Raw genomic sequence first — 23,835 nt, forward strand, 5'->3', positions numbered from 1 at the left:
CCCCCCTGCCCTTTCTCCCTTCAAGGCTGGGTACATCATGAAACATGGGATTTTCAGGAGAGGAAGTTTTTCGTTTCAACATGCTTCTCATTGGAAACTTTATTTATTATTAGCACACGCTAAACAAAAGAGTGCCATTGTTATCCATCAATCAAAAACTTTTGGAAGTGGATAAGGTGTTATACCCGACTTGAATTGCATAGTAGTAGAATTGGTAATAACATTGAGGAGGTGGTTGTGGTGTACCTCGGGTTTCAGCTGGGCTCCGGCTAGAGGCTAGAGGTTAGAGGCTAGAGCATGCATGCATGCATGCATGTATGTATGTTAATGTATGTATGTATGTATCAGTATGTATGTATACAGTATGTATGTGCAGGCTTGTTTGTGGAGGCTCTGGTCCTACCTGTTGTCTCAGGACGATTCAATGGACAGACAGTTCATCTCTTGAAGAGAAGGAGATGTTTTATTTATTTATTCTCCTGACCTGCCAAATCGAGGGAAGGAATTAATAGAAGACGCAGAAGTTAGATATTGTGAAGGCAGACAATGAAGATGTAGAGAAGGATCCACTAATTCACGGTAGCTCCCACTCTTTAACCCCATGTCCATTTTATTTTTGTGTCCTTTTCTTCTGGTGGAAATGTCTATATGGACATAAAATTTCGAAAGATAAAAGTTTTATCTATTCTTTTCTGTTACCAAAACTCCTGTTGTACAATTTTTCCTTTCTTTCTTGCTTGCAGGATGGAATTGTTTATTATACAAGGAACAAAATCCGGCCTGAAATTTATAGGCTCCTTTCTAAACTCCTACATACTGATATAAACTGTCTCTCATAAATCCTACATACTGAAAAAGGAAATTCAACTGAGTATTGTAGTAAAATCTCCTGAACAAACTCTCAAGCAAACGGCAAAAATGTCCAAAAGCAGAATTATAAGGAACTCGATGTTGTTACCTATTTTATGCGTATGGATGGCTGTATATAGTCCATTATAAGTGTGAAAATGTATGGTGTGTGAGTCAATCGTGTGTCTACACCATACAACTTGTTAGTGTATTCCATGTATGATTAAGGGATAATGTACACTATTTGTATGAAACACACACATCATGTCAATATCAAGTATCCAATGGTAACATGTTACATTTGATGTGGGATATACACCTGAAGGATTTAGCGTGAAAAATGCCATGAAACCTGAAGAATGGGTTGAAGATTAAGCATAGGAAGAAAAAAAAAGAATATACAAAAGGGTAACCTTTGCTGTGAAAACTCTACGATCACAGAAGGAAAAAGAGAAATACACACTTGATGAATGTACAATGTTTGAACACGAACAATCGCAGGAAACTAGAATAATGTGGTGAAAATCATGCAGTCATGTTGGCAGTGCCTACATCATACCAGTACCCACAAGAGCAGCATTATGTTTGGCGGGAAAATACATCGAGTATGGAAGAGGCTCCAAAATCTTCGGAAATGGGAGATGAAGACCTTCTCCGAATCTTGCATAAATGTAGAAAGAAGAAAGATCTAGGCCATGCTTTCCGATTGCATACCCACATCCATAGTAAAGGGTTGGATACACAAATGTCTGTTGGAAACCATCTCGTTCCATTGTTTGTGGATTGTGGAGGTTTGGCTATGGCGGAGCAAGTGTTCTACAAGCTAATTGTTCGAAATGAGTTTTCCTGGACTGCCATGATACAAGGTTATGTAGGCTGTGGTGATTACCAGCATGCCCTAGACTTGTTTGATATGATGCAAAAGGAAACATCTATATTTCCTACTAGACATACATTTCTGGCTGTCTTGAAAGCATGTGCTAGAATAAAATGGCTGGGCAAAGGAAGAGAAATACATAAAGTGATTTTAAATGGCAAAGGATTGCAATTTGATCCATTTGTGGGAAACACACTGGTGGATATGTATGCCAAATGTGGATCCCTGGATGAGGCGCGTGAGGTGTTTCACAAGTTGCCTGTTCGTGATGTTGTTTCATGGAATGCGCTCATCACAGGATATGCTGACATTGGGTTAGATGAAGAAACATTACTGTGTTTAGAGGGACTAAAATCAGATGGTTTGACCCCTGATTGTATCACATTGGTCGGGAGTTTGAAGGCATGTGCTAATGCACGATCACTTCATAGAGGCTTGAAAATACACTCTGAGATTGTTGAACTAGGGAGTGAACCTGATCCTGTCATTGGATATTCTTTGGTCGAGATGTATGCTAAATGTGCGTCATTTATTGAAGCAAGGAGTGTGTTCGATAAGTTGCCCTCACGAGATGTAGTATCGTGGACTGTATTGATGGTTGGATATACTGAAAATAACTGTGGACAAGAGGCGCTCGAGTGTTTTGATGAAATGCAACAAGAGAGAGTACTTCCTGATGATGTGGCGTTCGTTTGCAGCTTGAAAGCATGTGGGATTGCTGGAGATGTTAAAATTGGCAAGGAAATGCATGCCAAAATTGTCTTAGAGGGGTTTGAAGGGAACCGCTTTATTTGCAATGTTTTAGTAGACATGTATGCTACATTAGGCTGTCTTGAGGAAGCCCAGGATGTATTTGAGGAGATGTCAGATGTTCGAGATGTTATCTCATGGAATATACTAATTGAATCATTTGTCGAACATGGACTTGGTGAAGAAGCTTTGGCATGCCTCCCAAAAATGCAATCCGAAGGTCTAACACCAAATGTCACGACATTTACTAGCAGTTTGAAAGCTTGTAGCATTTTAGGAGATGTAGACATGGTCCAGGACTTGCTTGTGGAGATTGTGATTAGAGGGCTTGAGAAAGATAAATTTGTCACAAATAGTTTGGTGGATGCATTTGGTAGGTGTGGATCTTTCACTGAAGCAAGAAACTTCTTTGAGGAAATGCAACCAGTAGAAGACATTGTGTCGTGGAATATATTAATTTCATCATATGTCGAACATGGATTTGTAAATGAGGTTATTGCCTCTTTGGAGCACATGCAAGAAAAGGGTATAGGAAAAGATGCTTTTACCTGTGTCAGTAGCTTGAAATCATTTGGAAGTGTAGGAGACATAGCTAGGGTCTTGAACATGCATATGGAAATTATTAACTATGGCTTCCAGAGTAATGTTTTTATTGAGAACAGTCTTGTGGATGCATATTTGAAATGTGGCTATGTCACAGAAGCACAAGCAGCGTTTGATAATCTCTTATGCAAAGATTCCCTCTCTTGGAATACATTCATGATGGGGCTTCTTGACTGTGGGTTTGTTGAAGATTTGCTCTATTACATGGATCAGATGGAAATGGATGGACTTTCTCCAGATGCAGTTACATTTTTATGTGCCTTGAAAGCTTGTTCGATGATGGGTCTCATTGAGAAGGGCCAGAAAATACATGCAAAAATCATCACCCATGGGATAATATCACATCCTCTCGCAGGCAGCAGTTTAATAGACATGTATGTCAAATGTGGGTTCTTGGAAGAAGCAAAATATATGTTTGACAAACTGCCCTATCACGATGTTGTATCATGGACTGAATTAATCTCAGGATTTGCTGAATATGGTAATAATGAACGAGCATTAGGATGTCTGAACAAAATGCGACTTGAAGGAATTAATCCTAATGCTGCCACTTATATTTGCTGCTTGAAAATGTGTGGGAATTCAAGAACTGTGATCAAAGGAATGGTGCTACACAATCAAGTTATAAAAGAGGGATTTGATAGTGATAGCATTGTAACAAATACAATAGTGGACATGTATGGAAAGCTAGGTTTACTTTCTGAAGCAGAACAAGAATTTGATGGTTTGCTAATCCAAGATGCAGTATCATGGACTTCCATAATTTCCAGTAAAATTGAGCATGGGTATCCTGAAAAAGCACTCATGTGTGTGGAGCAGATGCAGAAAAAAGGTATACCACTCAATGCTCTGACACTTGTTTGGGTTCTGAGAGCTTGTGCGACATTGAGAGCTCTAGAAAAGGGCCTTGAATGGTATGCATGGTTGATCAAAGTGGGACTGGATGAAGAAATGTCCATTGGCATGGTCTTGGTCGAAATGTTATCAAACTGTGGATTATTTGTAGACTCACATAAAGTGCTACAACATTGGCAACTTTTTGACACTATCTCATGGATGGGGCTTATTGTAGCATATGCTGAATACGGCCACACCAAGGAAGCGTTAGAGTGTTTTGACATAATGCAAATAGAGGGAGTTCCAACAGATGTGGCATCATGGAATGCTGTTATTTTGGCTTTCGTGCAGAAAGAAGAGAATGAAAAGTTCTATATATTTTTTACTCAAATGCTGGAGCAAGGTCTATTACCTAATAAATCTACATTCGGAATCCTTCTGGAGGCATATGGTCACACAACATCCTTCAACAAAGGTAGGCGAGTTCATGCTCAAATCAATGGGAATGAATTGTTTGTATCAACTGCCCTTATTGACATGTATAGCAAGTGTGGAAGTATGGCTGATGCTCAACAAATCTTTGATACAACTCATATAAAGGATTCCCTTAAATGTACTGCATTAATCACAGGTTATGCACGACAAGGAAACACTGAACTCGTCTTTCATATGTTTGAGAAAATGAAAAAGGAAGGAATAAAACCAGATGAGATCACATTTTTAAGTGTTCTCAATGCATGCAGTCATGGAGGTCTGGTCAAAAAAGGTCAAGAGTATTATATGACTATGATAAGAGAACATGGTTTGATTTCAACTATCAAACACCACAGTTGCATGGTTGATCTTCTCTGTCGAGCAGGCCGGCTCAATGAAGCTATAATAATGTTAGAGAAGTTCAAAATCAAGCCTGACTTGGTTACATGGACTGCTGTACTGAGTGGTTGCCAGAAGTGGGGCAATATAGGTCTCGGTTCTTAATGTACAGAACTATCAGCAGTTTAGATGGAAATACCAGTATTTTATTTGATATCAAGCTTGTGTTCATGCCTCTATGAACGAGGAAGAAAATGTCCTCTCTACAATTTCCACTTTCATCTATAAGCAACCAATTATATCCTCTGATGGTAGTATATACAGTTCTATCCTGTACAGTTCCCGAGCTACCAAAACCAATCCTTCACAATTCGTTGAGTTCAAGAAGCACATGGTTGCTTTTAATCTACTGCAAAATAAGTGCAGTAAAATCTTGATTGAACTTGACAGCAACAAATATATAATGCGGTTCCATCTATTTTCCTGAGAACCTTATCCCAAGTTGAACGCATAATTATTTTTTAAGTCACTCACTGAAGGTCGGAAATTGATAGCCTTAAACTGAAATTCTTTGATCTCAAGAATATTCCTCTTGGTTCTTATGTCAGTGATTGGGTCCAACAGGCGTTGGTCCCTAATATTGACTTTGTATTAGTCTTTACAGTCTTGATCTAGTACCTGCCAATAAGCTCCATATTAAGCAAGAGTGTTATGCAGAAAATCTTGACGCAGAATTTGGTGCATTACCACATTCTTACATGTTCTGATCAGTTACGAGAATTTAACTTCCAATAACAGCATGCATTATTAAGAGGTACTTAGAATGAAAAGTTAGCATACATATTTGCCATCATGATAAATGATGTCGGACCTTGTTCATTTAATTGCAAAGAAGACTCAAACGCCTGTTCACAGATTTCGATGTCACCGAGTTTTTGACAAGCACCTATTATACTATTCCATGCCACAAGATCTGGTTGATCCAACTTATCTAACATCAGCACAGCCTCATCAAGTTGGCCCACACGACCGAGAAGGTCCACAATGCAACCAAGATGTCTAATGGTGGGATTGATGTGAGACTCTGTAATCATAGCTTCGAAATACATTCGGCCCTTTTCAACGAGGCCAGCATGACTGCATATGAAAAGGATATTTACAAATGTGACTTCATCAGGGTACACACCATTTGCTATCATTTCATGAAGACAATTGAAGACACACTCACTCTGCCCTTGATGAGCATATCCTGTGATCAATGCATTCCATTGCACTAGATTCGTTCTTGACATAGCATTGAAGACTTCCTGAGCATCTATCATACTACCACATTTCCCATACATGTCGATAAGAATAGTGCATAGAATTTCGTCTCTAGTTTCAAGTCCTCTCTGTGCATGTATTTGTGCATGTATTCTCTTCCCAGTTTCTAAAGCTGCAGTCTTGCCACATGCCTGGAGAATATTTGCAAAGGTCATAGAACCTGGCAGATTCCCTTGCTCTTGCATACATATGTAAAGTAAAAGAGCCTCCTCACTCTCTCCTTGAATGGCATGATATTCAATAATAGTGTTCCATGACATACTGTCTGGCAAGACATTCTCTACCTGCATTTGTCCCAGACAATTACTGGCTTCCTCCATATGCCCCTTTTCAGCGTATGCTACCATAAGGGTTGTCCATGAGATGACATCCCGGCAGGACATATTGTCAAAGACTGCTGAAGTCGCTGCTAACGAACCACATTTCGCATACATACCTATCAAAGCATTGCCAAGGGCGACATCTCTTTCAAACCCTTTACTAACAATCTCGGTATGCATTTTATAACCACTATCTAAATCTCCAATGGTGCTACATACTTTGAGGCAACTAATTAGTGTTATAGCACATGAAGAAATTCCTGCTTCTTCCATTTTCTCCAAACATTTTAATACCATTTCAGTAGCTCCATTTTCGGCATATCCAGCTATTAATGCACTCCATGAGAAGACAGTATGTACCGGCAAACTATTTAATACTGCCTCAGCTTCTAAAAATGAACAACACTGGGCATACATATCCACAAGAGCACTGCCAATGATTGTATCCTTCTCATACCCTTCTTTGACAAACTGTGAATGTATTTCAAGGCCCCAACTTAATGCATCTACCTGACCAATACCTTTGAGACAACAAATGTATGTGGCAACATTAGGAGCACATCCTTCTAGTCTCATTTGGCGCAAATAATTTCTCACATCTTCGTGCAAACCAGATTCGGCATACCCTCCAATAAGTGCAGTCCATGAAACTACATCTCGCCTTGGTAGCCTGAAAAAAATCTCATGTGATTCTTCAAGCATATTCCATTTGGCATACATATCCACCAGCATGTTTCCAACAACTTGATCTGTGCAAAACCCCTTTTTAATAATTTCTTGATGTAGCTCAATACCTGTCTCTATAGCTCCTATGCTACAGCATGCTTTTAGGCAACAAGCATACATAACAGCATCTGGGATTATTCCAGAAAGTTGCGCCTCTTCTAGACATTCCATGGCTTTCTCACTGAAGCCATTTTCAACATATCCTCTAATGAGAGAGGTCCAGGAAACCAGATCCCTATCCACATGCTCATCTGAAAGTTGTTCAGCTTCCATGAGTGATCCACACTTCAAGTACATATCTATGAGAGTGTTGGTAACAGAAAAACTACTTTCGAGTCCCTCCATAATAATATCCGCATGTATTTCTCGGCCTTTACTTAAGGCTCCCAATACACCACAAGCTCTCAAGCAACAAATGAACATAACTGAATCTGGCATTACATTATCTCCCTGAATTCGGTCCCAACACTTTAGTGCCTCTTCACTCATACCACATTCTACATAGCCTGCCATCATGGCTGTCAATGTGACCACATCCTGCACCATTAACTGGTCAAACACCCTCTCCGCATCTGTAATAGACCCACATTTGATATACATATACATCATACAATTACTGACAAAAGGATCTGTTTCATGCCCTTTTTTCACAACTTCAATGTGTAAGATCCTTCCAGTTTCGATGTCTCTCAAGATTTCACAAGCTTTAAAGAGATACACATATGTGTGCATACTAGGGTGTACTTGGGCCTCTTGCATTTTCTTGAAATGATCAAGTGCAAGAAGTGGCTCATTGCAATCAACATATCCACGAAGCATATACGTCCAAGCATGTTCTTTTGGATCAACAATTTTCTCGAAAAGTTGTTGAGCCATGATGACACTCCCACATTCAACAAGAACAGGAACAAGATAGTTGGCGAGAACTGGATGTGTTTCTAGGCCATGATTGCATAGATCCAAGAAGATGCATCTCGACTTCACCACATCCTTTTTTTGCCTTTGCTCTGTCAAGATGTGGACAATATTATCTATGGAAGGGAGGTTTGCATCTTCTTCCTGCTGTGAGGTACATTGATAAATTCTTGTTAATGAATGGCTCTCACTATGACCTTGCATACAAAGTTTATATGCATCTTTGTCAAGGCATTCCTCCTCACCAGGCCAAGTATCATATCCATCAGCTCTAGTGAATGCATTGCACCAAAAATGACCTGGCATACATAATCTGTGAGCTTTCCTATATAGTTTGTATGCAGCTTTGTCATATCCATTGAATGCATACCACTTGTGATGACTTTCCCTACATGGGTTGCATATATCTTTATCATTGCCATGAAAGGCGTTGAATGCAGAAAATTCATGATGAACTTGCATCATATGCATCTTTTCCAGCTAAAGATATAGCCTTGGAGCCCAAAACTTGCGTGACTGCACCAAAGGCATTCTGATCCTACGATCCTACAAGAGATTAGAGGACCATGGAAAACACAGAGGAAGGATTTACCTGCTGTCATTTGCATATTTTCATGGCAATAGTCAAATGATGAGCATGACGATGGCCATGGATGAGCTTCCTAAGCATTCTTCGTTTTTGAGTAAGCCCTTTTGAACGATGATCAGCAGCAGCAGCTATTTTCTTTTATTTTAGTTTTGATGATTGGATAAACACTCATTTTTGTTGTAACCCAATTGTCTCATGGGCCAAATTTGGCCTTAGAAGACGATAATATATCTTTCTTTCTTCTTTCTCTCTCTCTCTCTCTCTCTCTCTCTCTCTCTATCGTGAAAACACACAATTATATTAATAAATATGTGTAAAAAACACTACTTACTTAGTTACAATGAGACCGTGTGACAATAATGAAATATGGTCACCCACTAACTACACTACACTACATGGATACTAGAACTTGCCAATAGGCAATACGAACACTCCATTGAGGAAATAATTTCCTCTTGCTGCAATAAAGAAAATTGTCACATTAGTACTCCCTTCAACTTTCACAGATATATGCTTTCACTCCATGCCTACCATCGAATACAAAAGCATTGTGCATATTCCAACTATGACGTAATCCCCAATATCTTAGAAATAGAAAAACGATCTCCATCTCTGATTTTGGGTCAACCTGTGTAAATTGTGCAAATACCCACTGTCTAAGTGTCCAAAAACACCGTGATAAGACTTGCCAAATTTGAGAAATGTAACTCCAAATCCGACAAGCAATCAGACATTGTATAAATAGATGAGTACTATCTTCCATTTGAACAGTGCAAAAAAAGCAATTACCCGTTGCTAGTCCACAACGCTTTAGAGCTAATCCCAAAGGAAATCCTCCAATCAAAACTCTCCAAATGAAGACCTTTGCTACAAGTGGCAATTTAGAATGCCAACTACGTTGTAAGGTCTACCACTACCCATGATCGGATTTGTGTATTCTCCATTCTTCTTCAGCCTTAGATAATAACTATCCAAGAGATTCAACAGAGCAATGATACAAAAGATTAGTAGTTACTTGTAACAACAACATTTGACCCTTTAAATACCAATCAATCCACGATTGTTCTCCTGCTTGTAGAGGTTGTTGAGCGGATAAGCTCAACTGGATCCGGATCGGAGTCCGGAACGCAAAACCGAATCAATGTCCGGATGGGATCTAGAACTAGGAACTAGATCAGAGAGAAAGACTAGATTGTACCTGGTAGGCTGTTAGAGGCCAACGAATCTAGCCTAATACATAGGCAGATTCCTTGGAGTCATTGTTAGTCGCTTGTATGAGCATTGAAGTACATGTCAGTACTTCTGTCAATACTTTCATGGACTTGTATAAAAGTGCTCACTGAGCACATTGTATGTACAGAGTGCTATTATTTTGAATCAAGTTTATGCTTTATGCTCTCTTTGTCTCGCTTGTGTATTCTCTGTTCCTAAGCTTCCATTAAACTTTTATTCTCTATTTTCTGTTGCTATTTGGATAAACCGGTTTGTCAAAGCTTCCTCATATTAACTTTGACATGGTATCAGAGCGCAAGGGTTGAGAACCTCCGTAGCCGATGGGCGATTACTGAAGACAAACCTTAACACTTGGTAAAGAGCGAAAGATGGATAGAGGTATGGCAAGCTTGCTTCCGATAGAGAAGCTTGACAGATACAACTGTGCATTCTAGTCATACAAGATGCACCAATATTTGCTCGGAAATGGATACTGGAGTTATGTTGAGGGTGCGAATGAAATAACGTCGGAGTCGTCACAAAAGGAGTTCCCGACATGGGAACAAGGAGCAAGCAGAGTTCTATACTACCTTGCGTCCTTTGTGCACGACCAAATGATCGGCTACATTAGAGATGCTAAGATGTCGAAACAGGCCTAGGAAAATCTAAAAAGATTTTTGCCGCAAGTACGTCAGCCTGCAGCTACAACTTCGGCAAGAACTAAACAATATCCGACAAAAGGATATGTTAGTTTCATACTACACCACGAAGATAAAGGAGATTTACGATGCATTAGGGTCCATTGAGGTCACGATAGACGAGGACGAAATGGTGTAAATCTACCTCGATGGTCTTGCTCAAAGGTACAGGCCCATCTAGACCGCTAGCCTCACCTAGAGGAAACCACCATCCTTCTTCGACCGACAATCGATGCTCATGGTTGAAGAAAACCACGTGAGTGGGTCAAGGAGCACTCAATCAGACAACCAGATGTTGTACAAGGAGGCAGATCGGCCCTTGTGGGTGTGGAGGACGAGGTGGATCGACACGCAATGCATGTTGGGAGACAAGTCCCTCCGGATGGGAAGAGAAAAGAACGGTGCTGATGAACAAACTCGGCCAAGGCCGATAGGCCGAGGCCGAAACCGTATGAGGAGTACCCAGCTACGGAGAGCCGGATGAGGAGTACCCGGCTACGGAGAGCCGGATGATGCAGACCCGGTGAAGACCGGATGAGGAGTACCCGACTACGGAGAGCCGGATGATGCAGACCCGGTGAGGACCGGATGAGGAGTACCCAGCTACGGAGAGCCGGATGGCGCAGACCTGGTGAGGAATGCTCTCCGAATGAAGAGACATATTCGTAAATATGTTTCTGAAGAGCCCACCGTGGCTATATTTGTAAATAGCCGAAAAGTCATATTAGTATAAATATGACTTAGGGAAAACTTTTAGTTGTAGTTGTCATTTTGTTGGTGCAAGAAGAAGAGAGAGCACGCAACAGTGTACAGAGAGAGAGAGAGAGAGAAAGAGGTCTCTGCCTCTGTTGTAACCGCCGCCTGTGGCGAAGATCTGTGAGCATGAGGTCGGTGCCTCAGTGAACTCACTGTTGTATATTCTTACATAGTGACAGTTTGCAACCTGTGGGTTGCGGTGGTTTTTCCCCTAGTTTGGGGTTTTCCACGTAAACCTCATGTGTATTTTCCTCTTCTTTGTGTCGCGTTTTATTTCCCGTTTTCTGTGTATCATTCTAAGCTAGGTTGTGGCCGAGCGTTGCGCATAAGGAACGACCAGTTCCCGTCAATGCAGGCGGGTGACAAGAGCAAAACCGGAGGCACAGAGATAGTGTCGATAGCAGTTCCAGACCCTCCACTAGCAAGGGGAGTCATGGCGGCGCCGAAAACCGGTAAGGGAAAACCGACATGGAATACTGGTACTATGGCAAGAAAGGCCACCGGTAAAGCGAGTGTTGGAAGAAGCGTGCCGATTCGGATAAATCTGGATCCAGCAAGGTCACACTACGTTGAAGGATTTGAAGGATCCGGAACCGGTAAGACCAAAAAAGGGCCAGCCTTTGTGATGAAGCACAAGGCGAACTCGATGAAGAAGATCACTTCCAAATTGGAGGAAGTGTGGTATGTTGATTTTGGAGCGTCTAACCACATGACAAGCCACGAAGAGTGGTTCTCGTATCTGGAAAAGCCGGAGCAACCGGGAGTTGTCGAAATTGGAAACTATTGGGGACAAGGCCATCAATGCGGAAGTGCAAGTAACATTTGTGATGAAGAAGAACCTGTGTATGCATGATTAAGATAGACACAGAGGGAGAGAGAGAGAGAGAGAGAGAGGCACAAAAGGAACCGTTATATTCTAATAGCAACAGTTACAAAAATAACAACCAACCTTTACTAAAGGTTACAAAATCACTTTATATAGTGACTATACTAGGGCAACTGACCTTTATGCTATTTACAGAAATGACCTGAACTTGGGCTGTCGAAAGGGACAATGTGAATATGGCCATTATACACTAGTATTCAACACTCCCCCGTAATGGGCGTATACATGGGTTATCTAAAGAATTACAGGTATATATATACAAGGTTTATCGGACATATCGGTTTTGTAAGAGTCGGCAAGATCCGAAGGCAGAGGACCGAACCAGTCGGGTCGGAAGAGCTGAAGCCGATGCTCAGAGAACCGATGTCGGTGGTCCGAAACCATCTTGTGCTGTGTGTCCGACTTTAATCGGACCGATTTTTCATTACGTCCATCTGGTGCAGAAGGGACCGGAAACGATCCGCTGAAAGACACTTGGTCATTTCATCTACGACATTATCGATTGTGGATATCTTCTCGAGACCGATTTTCCTTGAAATAACGCAGTCCTGATATCGAATGTCAATATGCTTAGAGGCGTTGTGGTGAACCGGATTTTTTGACAAGGCAACAACACTTTGACTGTCGCTGTAGACAACTAGAGCCGAGTCGGAGTCGACCTGTCGAAACGTGTGCGCCAGCCGACCGAGCCATAAAGCTTCTTTTGCCGCGTCGGATGTAGCTACATATTCCGCTTCGGTCGTTGAGGTGGCTGTGCACTCCTAAAGTTTTGACTTCCACGAGATTGCTCCATTGCCGAATTTGAAACAGTATCCAGTTGTTGATTTTCGACTGTCCACACAACTGGTGAAGTCCGAGTCGGTGTAACCGACTACGCCCGAGGTTGAGTTCGGGCCGAAAAGAATGCCGTGGTCTTTTGTGCCAGCTAGATATCTGAACACATGCTTGACTACATTCCAGTGTGATCGGCCAGGGTTGTGCATGAATCTGCTGACGACTCCTACGGCGTGAGAAATATCAGGCCGTGTCGCGACCATCGCGTACATAAGGGAGCCGACTACCAGTGCATACGATACCGACTTCATATCTTCCCCCTCCGGACCGGATGTCCGACAGTCTCGCTAAGACAGCCGAAGGTGAATGGGGAGCGGGGTCGGAGCAGACTTGGCTGATTGCATGTTGAAGCGTTCTAAGACACGTCTGATGTAGTCGGTTTGAGACAAGAAAAGTTGTCGTGTATTCCGATACCAACTAATCTTCATACCAAGTATGTGTCTTGCCGGACCGAGGTCCTTCATGGCAAACTTCAACCGCAGTTGCCGAACGAGTTCGGTGAGCTCTCCGGCATGCCGATCGGAGAGTAGCATGTCGTCCACGTAGATGATGAGGAAGACGGGAGACCCGTCTTGAGTTGTTTTGGTAAAGAGACAATGGTCCTCATTGCTCTTTGAGAAGCCGACCAACTGGATGAAGTCGTCGAACTTCTTGTACCACTGCCCAGGTGCCTCTTTCAGGCCGTATAAACTCTTCTTGAGTCGGTAGACTAGATGTTCCTGGCCGAATACCACAAAGCCTTTCGGCTGCTCCATATAGATTTCCTCATGTAGGTCTCCGTGGAGGAATGCCGTTTTTACATCTAGCTGAATCAGCTCCAAGTTTTCGGCGGCCACGACACTAATTTGGCCTTGTACTTTGGGGTGGTCGAGTCAGACGTCTCTTTTAGTTGATAGACCCACTTACATGGAAGAGCACGTCGATTCTTCGGTAATTCGACCAAGTCCCAAGTCTTGTTTGCCTGAATGGAGTGCATCTCCGACTCCATCGCTAGATGCCATGTGGCTGAATCGACAGATGTTGATGCTTCTTCGTAAGACGTCGGTTCGCCGGCGTCGGTAAAGAAAATTCCGGGAGAGTACCTCTCCGGAGGTTGCGACAGTCTCTTGGATCTACGAGGTATGAGTGGACTGATCGCACCGGGTGTCGATGTCAGATGGTCGGGAGCCGAGCCATTCGGCTGTGCCGAATCAGTGGATTCGGTGCGAGGGTTGTCGGTTACCTGTGAAACCAATCTCGTGTTGTGGGCTGGGCCGTCATGAAGGGTTGGCACTTAGGAAAATATTACCCTTCGGACTTCAATAGGCCTTTCGGCCGTTTTATGCATAGTTGTCTCGTTGAACACGACGTCCGAATTTCAGACGATTTGTCTGTGCTCGGGGTCCCAGAGTTGGTATCTGATCTTGCTGTCGGGTCCATATCCAAGAAAAACACATTTCCGTGACCTTGGTTCGAGTTTATGGCGGTCTTCTTTCGGTATGAGAGCATATGCCTCGCAACCGAAGATCCTCAGTTTGTCATAATTCGGCTTATTGCCAGTCCATATTTCCTGAGGTATTTGAAGTCCTAGAGGTCTACTTGGCGACATATTTATTATGTGTATTGCCGTAAGTAGAGCCTCCGCCCAGAAGCCATCCGACAGTCCGGAGTGTTGGAGCATGGATACTACGCATTCTTGAATCATCCGATTCATGCGTTCAGCAATTCTGTTCTACTCCGGACTATAGGGTGCCGTATATTCACGTCGAATGCCGCATTCTCGGTAGAAGTTGATGAATTCTTTAGACTTGAATTCTCCTCCATTGTCGGTTCGGAGACAGTTTAGTTTCCGACCGGTCTGATTTTTGACCATTGCAAGCCATTCGGAGAAGATCGAGAACACCCGATCGTTGGTTCAGATGGGATAAGCCCACACCTTCCGAGTCGAGTCGTCAATGAAACTGACGAAGTACGAAGCATCGCCGAGAGACTGATGTGGCATTGGGTCACAGACGTTCGAGTGGACCAAATCGAGGGGACTCCATTCTCTTGGTGTTGATGTCGGATGTGATGCGGCTACCTGTTTGCCGTAATGACAATGCTCGCAGAATTGGTGATCCGAGAAGGAGAGCTTGGGGATGTAGTCGACTCTGGATAGGTGCGTTATGCCGGCCTTGCTGAGGTGTCCAAGTCATTCGTGCCATAACGATGACATGGGGATATCAACCAAAAATAAGTCACCCTCTTTGAGTGTGACATATAAAGGGTACAAAGAGTGTACCTTCGGTCCTCGAGCAAGCAGGAGGTTCGCTTTGTGGAGTGTCCACCCTCCTCATGAGAATCCAGCACGGATGCCGGCTTCATCAAGTTGTCTGACTGAGATCAAGGGTCTTGAAAGCTCAGGAACGTGTCGAACGTTGTGTAGTACGAGTGTAGAGCCTCCCAGAAGATTGAGCTCTACGGTGCCGATTCCGATTATAGCACAGTGCTGGGAGTTTCCGACTCGAACTGAGTCAGAGTGCCAGTCCGAGTATTGCCAAAACTGAGATCGGTGAGGTGTCACATGATACGATGCGCCCGAGTCCAAGAGCCATGTGCTCGATTCCTTAGTCGTAAGCAGAACTTCTGATTCGTCTGGGTTCCCTATGGACAATATGTTCGGGTCAGTCATCAAAATTTCAGCTGAAGAGCCGACATAGTTGACCTCCTCATGCCGGCTACTCTTCTGATCCTCTCTCTGAGCTTTGTCGGTTTTTGCTTTGAGTGCCCGACAGTCGGCTTTGATGTGTCCCGGTTTCTTGCAGTAGTTGCAGATTCGGTTGTCCCGGGACTTGATCCGGCTTCGATGATTGTTCGGCGGTCGGGAATAACTTCTTCCCCAGTTGTTCGATCGATCGGTCGAACATTGTACTACGTAAGCTTCATCTGTCGAGTCTTTGGCGAAAGACTTTCTCCGAGCTGCTTCAGTTAGGATTGCGCTTGTGACTTCGGAGTACTTAACTGCAGCTGTTGAAGCATTGCACACGGTTGTAACGAAAGTTTCCCATGAAGAGGGGAGACTACTAATGAGTATCATTGCTTTGAGTTCATCCTCAATTGCCGTCCCCTGAGACGAGATTTGGGAGCTTCTGCTTTCGTACTCGTTGAGGTGTGCCTGAACCGAATCAGATTCTTTCATCCGCAGGTTGTAGAGGCACTGGATCAGATACTTCTTCGTTGCGGCAACCTTCTTTTCATAAGTTTCCAATAGTGTTTTCCAAAGTTCAAACGCTGTCGTGCATGATTGCACTGTGAAGTACACTGACTCCAACAAGTGCGTCTGAATTGTGATGCGGACGATTCTGTCCAGCTTTAGCCACTCGTTTGGCTTGTATGCTTCTGGAGGATTTTCATTCTCAATCGGGTCTATTTGACCCTTCACTATGAGATATGAAGTGCAAATCGTTGCCGGCCACAACCAGTTGTACGTGTGCGGAATAATAGTCGATCTAATGGAAAGGAAAAACAAAATACAGAAATTGAGAATGACACATATTTTAACGTGGAAACCCGAACTGGGAAAAAAGCACATGGAGTCCACAAACTCCGAACAAAACACTATGAGAGAAAGGAATACAATCAAAGATCTCAGAGGCAATGACCTCGAGATCCTGCTTCACCAACAGGCGGCTATGGAGCTCACACGCTTCCACTCACTCTCGTTCACTCTCACAGTTACAGAGGCAACAACCTCGTCAACAGTAACCTTACAATAACGCACACTTCTAACATGATTGCCCTAAGTGCTTATATACTAATGTAACCTTTCGACTATTTACAAGTTTAGCCTTCCGGGTTGGCTATCTCCACGATTTCCGATTTCGGCCTCGGCCGAGTTGCTCATCAGCACGGTTCTTCTCAACTTCCCATCCGGAGGGACTTGTTTCCTAACAAGATAGTCTTGCATTTGTTCCTTCCAGAAGTTGAAGTTCGAACCGTCAAACCTCCTTAGACTCATCTCCAATGAGCCAAATGTTGATGCCATCTGCTTCAGTTTTGGCTGGTAAGACTCGGTTCAGAGTTGACTACGAACCTTGGTGGGGTGCAGCCGGTCGGCTCACCCGACAACGTTCTAGTCGGTTTTGAACCCGAGTCGGTTTGGTTTTGGATACTTGTTGCTGAACTTGCTCGGAGTGACTCCGGTAACTTGAGGAATAGAACCGGCTGGTATTCCCGAATGTTGCTGAGTCTGAGTGAGCCCGGTTAGCTTCCGATTGTGTGCCAAATACCGATTATGTGAAACCGATTGTTTGGGCCGATTTTGCGTCGGATGATTGCAACGATGACAGGGACGGATCCAGCTGATCCTCCCGAATGTTGATCAGCCGAGTGAAGCACGAAGTGGTTGTTACCGGGAGACCAATCTGTAGCGGGTGGTTATAGCAAGCGGGTGAATAGCGTCCGATGACCTATTTGGATGTTGTGTAACCGAATGAAGCATGATTGGGTCGGTTGTTGCTCAAGGAGCTCCCCTCAAGCGGTTACAATCACAGGAATAGAGAACAATCGACTGGCTTACTCCAAATTGTGATTTAACATAGTGAGATGCGAGATCTTGTCTTTTTTCTTCTCCTTTCTCTGTTTTTCAAAGAAAACGAAAAATAGAATGTTGTGTTTTGCTATGACGGCCGACAGCGGGTTGAAGAACCTCCAACGCTCTGATACCAAATGTTGGGGACAAGGCCATCGATGCGGAAGTGCAAGTAACATTCGTGATGAAGAAGAACCTGTGTATGCACGATTAAGATAGACACAGAGGGAGAGAGAGAGAGAGAGAGAGGCACAAAAGGAACCGTTATATTCTAATAGCAACAGTTACAAAAATAACAACCAACCTTTACTAAAGGTTACAAAGTCACTTTATATAGTGACTATACTAGGGCAACTGCCCTTTATGCTATTTACAGAAATGACCCGAACTTGGGCTGTCCAAAGGGACAATGTGAATATGGCCATTATACACTAGTATTCGACAGAAACGACACTCCTCATTCAATCGTGCATGTCGGAGAAGTCCCTTTAAGCCATGTTAGACAAAAGGGAAAGTTGATGAACGTACTACATGTTCCGACAATCACAAAGAACCTGGTGTCGGTCGGGCAGATCGTTGACCAGGGGATGAAGGTGCAGTTCACGCACCACGGGTGCTTCATAGAGGAAGAAGGCCGGATAATCGCACAAGGGCGTAGGGACAAGAGGATGTTCATCCTCGACACCAACGATCGAATCAGACATCGATCGTTGGCACAAGCGGAACGACCAAGTCAACTACCGGAGGCTTCAAGAGCTGCAATTGAAACAAGTTGTTTTCGGATTGCCGAAATTTAGTGGCTGGAAGGTCCGAATTTGTGAAGCCTACCAACTCGGGAAGCAACACCAACTTCCCTTCCCCACAGGAAGAAATTGGATCCATAACAAGCTTGATCTAATACATTCACATGTATGGGGACCGACACAGAATCTTAGTCTTGGCGGAAGTTGATATTTCGTCTCCTTCATCGACAATTACAACAAGCACACATGGATCTACCTAATCAAAAGGAAAAACGAAGTTTTCGATTGCTTCCGGAACTTACAACGTCTAGTTTGTTGAAATAAGCAAGCTCATTAGTATATTGAGTTTTTATAACTATGATATAAGTTTTATTTAATAAATAAGTATATATTAAGTAGCCTAGTATATTATTAAAATATAATAATATGATAGATAATATTAATAATTAAAATATATATCATAAAGATTTTATATTAGACATATTTATGTATTTACTCTAAAAGTAGTGAGCAAGATAAAAAGTAAAAGAGTAATTCTATGGTGGAGCAAAGAAGTGTGCATAAAGGAAGAAAAAGAGGAGCAAAGCAGTGGTCAAAAACATATGAAAAAGAAGAACCACTCAAATTAGACATGCAACTAGAAAGACACAACTATCTCCATTACATGCCCCATAAGGGATTTACATAATACATAATGTAACGGTAAATAATATGTCTGTTACAAAAAGAGACCGTTACATTCTTGTCACAAGCACATAATTGTGCATGTTCTCACACATACTCATCCTCACACTCATATAGATTACACATACCGAACAACCCCTTTAACATGTTTTACCCTTATACCGCCTCGTACAACTCCTACGGGTAACACATGGCACGCCTGTGGGATAGTGCATCGCACAGTGAACCCACTCGCCATGGAAACTATTAAAGATTGGAACTTCATCGGTCGTCTCAACGGTCGAAAATCCATCGACCGGATCATAGCTCTACGATCGATAACTTTGATTGGAGCATTGCTTGACTTGAACCTTCTTGTTCGGTCAGCATGTCGCTCAATTGGATCACACACCAATTGGCTCCTCCATTGAGGCATAGGCCTTTTGTTGAGAGACAAGCTCAACATTCGGTGCGAAGTACGCAGCATAACCCAGTGCGTAGACTGGGTGCGTGAAAAAGTACGCACAACAGGGCCGCATCGGTGTGAAAACCGAATAGTCCATTAGAGCGTTATTCCTCGTTAAGGAATAAGTTTGGTAGTTTGTGTAGTTGGCTCATTTATTAGCATTCAAGTACTGGCAATACTTGTGTCAGCTCGATTGTCAGGGCTTCTATATAAGGTGCTCACTGAGCACGAAGTATGTACACACAGAACAGAGTGTCATTTTTAAATCTGAGTTTTCTATTGTCTGCTCTCTATCCATCTCCATCTCCATCTCTGCGTTGTCGTGAAGAAAACCGTCCCTTAGCGTAATCGGTGCATAGCACGCGTGAACCGGCTCTTCACGCGTGCACGCCCTTTAATGTATATAATAGAGAATTAGGTACAAAGGTATATCCTAGGTAGTTAGATTCGGTAGGTAGGAAGTTAATGAGGGAAACGGCTCCCTTCTTGAAGCTATAAAAGAGAGGGAGACGCGGGGAGTAGAGGATTATTATTTTCTGAGGAGGACGAAGTGTTGTCGGACCGAAACCGAACGCTTCTCCTCTGTTCGTTCCCCATCGCTCTTCTCTGTAGGGTTTCGAGAGGCTCGCGCTGCTTTGAGGAACGCCCGTGTGCTTCCGGCAGCACCTCCATCCTATCCCCTTCCGTGCGCAGACGAGCAGGCATTCGCATCTGTTCGCCGGCCTGTTCGGTTGTAACCGCTCGCGTGCTCTGTTGTTTATTTGTCATTCGTTAATATACAAGCATTTGTGTCTCTCTGTCTCTGTGTCCATTCGTGTCTTCTGCGTTGACAGGGCCGTGTCCCTGTGTTTCTTTGCTCATACGTAACCGAGTGTCTCTCTCTTTCTCTTTCCCCTTCTACCACCTGCTCTTTGGTTCAAGACCTCGGTGGTCCCGCCTCGTTTCTCCACGGACGCGTGTAGTAACGCGACATCTTTTGGTGAACCCGACGTGAACAAGGCGGCAGAGGAGCAGAAGATGAGGGGGTCGGATCTTGCAGAGGCCATGGCTTCGGCCGTGGACCGGATAGTGAGCGCGCGCGAGGGCACCGGGGCCCTTGACAGTGCTATTGAGGCGATCGTCGGTACGATCGGCCGGTTTAGTGGAAAGGATGCCACGAGTTATTTGGCATCCTACCGGGCGGAGATGTTGATGAGGGATATTCCGGAAGAGAGGCGTCTTGCCGGATTCCCTCGAGTGGCGATGCCAGGCATCCATGCTGAGGTGCTCGAGGTCCGGGTGGAGAGCCGGACCTGGGAGGAGTTCGAAGTATGGCTCCTTGAGAAATACGGGCTGGGTGATGCGCTTCGGCTTTCGAAGCGGGGCTTCATGGAGTGGGTGGAGTCCCCCAACAAAGGAAGAAATGCGTTGGTACTCCTCCGGGAGTTTGAGGAACGCTTTGCGCGCCTTTCGGCGCTCGATCGGACCGTTCTGGACACAAGTCGTGTCCTACTGTTTGTCAAATCGGTTGACGCACAAGATCGGGAGCAAGTGGGCTTCTTATTGGAAACCGAAGACGGGCTGATGGCCGACTGGGCCGCGGTAAAAAGAGTTTGCGGCCTTTTTGACAAACGGTGGGAGTGGGCTGATACAGGGGCGACCGGGGTGGGTCTTGTCGCAGCAAGGAAGCCCAAACCGATACCACAGGCGCGAAGGGAAGAGACCCGGGAGTGGCTCGAAACCGGTTCGGCTTCGACCGGCGTGGTCAGAGGCTCGTCCGGGGGAACAGCTTTGGAGGAGTTGACCCGGGCGGTAAAGGATCTCCAGATCGCCCAGGCTCGGAGGGAAGGCGGCGAACAGGCTCGTGACCGACGGCCTCCGGCAGGAAATAGGTGCATGTGGTGCGACGAGGTCGGCCACATCCGGGAAGACTGCGGGGACTTTGCGGAGGCTTTGAGAAGTCCGGTAGTGTACCTGTGGGAAGGTCGGGTGCACGCCAGTGATACCCGGAGGGCCCTGAACCGAAATGACGGGCGAGGAGGAATGAAAAGGCTAATGGAAGAGGCGGCGGCCCGGCACGCGGAGACCGTCTACTACTCGGCATCAGCCGGTATTCGGGTCGGAGGCAACGAGGCCCGGAAGGAGAGCACAGCCGGGTTCTGGCCGACGATGCTGGAAGGCCTCGCCGGTGCCCGACTAAGGAAAGACGAGGCGGACCGCGCGGAGAAGCGGGGCCAAGAGGTAACCGGGTGGAGTGACCCGGTCGAAGAAAAGACGGGTTTCGTCGAAGCAGCTTGCCAGAACTACGAGGCTCTGGTTGAAGACAAACGGGTAGGTAAAACCGGAGGGGCCGGACCCCCACAGAGATACGAAACCCGATTCGGGCCGAAACAGAACGAGGCCGGTGAGACCAGTGCCCGGGATAACCACAAGAAGGGCGGATACCGGTTGGGCACGGAGATCGAAAGGACCACGGACCTACGAAAGGTCCTGGAAGAACGAATCCTCGACAGCAAGGTGGAACTGTCGTTGCGGGAGGTGCTCGGAATCGCCAAGAAGGAGTTCCACGACTCCATCGTAGACTTGGTGAAGAGGAAGAGGCTGTCGACGGAGACAGAACCGGAAACGCCGGTGGAGGTGCGGACGACGCACATAGAGGACATGGCGCTGGAAGACGAGTGGGCAGAGAGCCACTATTCGAGGCCACACTGGGCCCGAGCGACCACGGAAACCCCGGTGAAGATCGGAGATGTTCAGGAACCGGTGGTGGCGCTGGTGGACCACGGTTCGGAAATAAACCTGATGTCCATGGACTTCTACAAGAAGGGAAAATGGACGATCAACACCAAGCACGGGTGGAAGATATGGGCGGCGACGCGCGCCATCGAGGAACTACACGAGGCCTACCCAAACGTGCGAGTCAAGATCGGCGATGTCGAGATAGACCAGCACTTCTTTGTGCAGGAGACGTCCTCGCACCCGGTCATACTGGGAGAACCGTATATTACGGCGGCACGGATGGAGACCAAGGTGCTGGACAACGGGTCGGCTTACGCGAGGGTCAAGAGTCAGAATGGGCATCATTCGGTCCAGTTCCTTACGGTGCGACCAAACCACGAGCGAAACCGCGAGTCCCTCGGTGGCGAGAACCGAAAGGATTTTTAGAGAGGGCTGTCAAGGCGTGGGGCCGCGATAGTTCGGACACTCCGGGAAGACCCCACAAATGTATGATAAATGCGAAACCGAAGAAACCTTGTACCATAAGTAGGAAGTTTTGTTTCTCCGACAACGGAGGGTGTACGATAGTTGGCGTCGTTGGCCGAGAGAAGGCAAGGGCGGAAGAGCGATTTCGGGCGTGCGGAGTTCTCAGGCCCAGCCAGGAAATCAACGGAGCCGTGGAGGCGGTCACCTTGGGAATATTGTGAGAGGTGGTCGGAGAGGGCCTTAAAGAGGACCGGACGATACCGGTTTGTTCAGAAGAGATGTACGAAGTCATCGCGGACTTCAGTCGAGGGCTCAAGTCGGATCGGACGGCTTGGGTTAACACGAAGTACAAGACTGTGGACCGGAAGGTAAGGCCAGTCGCGGCACCCTTACCGGAGGGCAACAAGTTGCGAATCAAGGGGGTCGCGTCGGACCCCAGTTTACGAGATCCGGCCTGCATAGGACACACCTTCACTGACAGAATGCTACGGGAGCTCAAAATCGGTGGGGGGGGGTTCCTACTGCCGGCGGAAGAAGACCGGTTTCGGAGAATGCTCGGAAGGCACGGGAAAGCCTTCACATTCTCCCCGGAAGAGATCGGGTGCGTAGACCCGACAGTCATGAAGCCGATGGTGATATTCACGGTACCGCATGTGCCGTGGAATCTCAAACCAATTCCGGTACCGAGAGCTCACATCCCGGAGCTAATGGAGTTGTTGAGGCAGAAAGTCGATATGGGCATCCTCGAACCGTCGAGTGCGCCGTACTCGAACCGGTGGTTTACCGTACCAAAGAAGAACAGGACGTTGCGCTTCATTCAAGACCTGCAACCGGTCAACAGAGTGACCATTCGGAACGCAGGAATCGGACCAACGATAGACGAGTTTGCGGAGGCCTTCGCCGGAAGGTCGATCTACTCGGTCGGAGATCTATACTCGGGGTACGATCAGTTCCAACTAGCCGTGGAAAGCATAGACATTACAACGATGTGGACTCCTCTCGGCCTAGTGCGGATGTGTACCCTGCCACAAGGAGGGACGAACTCGGTGGCCCACATGGTGAATGTGATGAACAAGGTGCTGAGGGATTGTATCCCGGACATCACCATGCCATTCTTGGACGACATCCCGATCAAGGGATGTCCGGTGGAGGAAAGGGACGAAACGATCGGACCGGAAGGATGTCGGAAATTCGTGGCAACACACATTGACGACTGCGAGAGGATGCTGCAGAGGCTAGAGGA

The 23,835-nt window shown here is 45.4% G+C and overlaps 2 protein-coding genes across 2 annotated transcripts; one reads left to right on the plus strand and one right to left on the minus strand.

The window, feature by feature from the left end:
* Window positions 1-483: 483 nt before the first annotated feature.
* Window positions 484-4,938, plus strand: LOC147860174 (pentatricopeptide repeat-containing protein At2g39620-like). Its single transcript, XM_087325037.1, has 2 exons — window positions 484-579; window positions 744-4,938. The coding sequence occupies exon 2, from the start codon at window positions 1,385-1,387 to the stop codon at window positions 4,892-4,894; it is 3,510 nt and encodes a 1,169-aa protein (XP_087181163.1). The 5' UTR covers window positions 484-579; window positions 744-1,384; the 3' UTR covers window positions 4,895-4,938.
* A 329-nt stretch (window positions 4,939-5,267) lies between these two features.
* On the minus strand, window positions 5,268-8,720 carry LOC147860175 (pentatricopeptide repeat-containing protein At2g33680-like). Its single transcript, XM_087325038.1, has one exon. The coding sequence runs from the start codon at window positions 8,482-8,484 to the stop codon at window positions 5,548-5,550; it is 2,937 nt and encodes a 978-aa protein (XP_087181164.1). The 5' UTR covers window positions 8,485-8,720; the 3' UTR covers window positions 5,268-5,547.
* Between the last annotated feature and the right edge of the window lie 15,115 nt (window positions 8,721-23,835).

This window comes from Azolla caroliniana, unplaced genomic scaffold, assembly GCF_043228905.1.
Source record: "Azolla caroliniana isolate FFs.n. ecotype wild unplaced genomic scaffold, voAzoCaro1.0.p SCAF_9, whole genome shotgun sequence".
NCBI classification, from domain to species: Eukaryota; Viridiplantae; Streptophyta; class Polypodiopsida; order Salviniales; family Salviniaceae; genus Azolla; species Azolla caroliniana.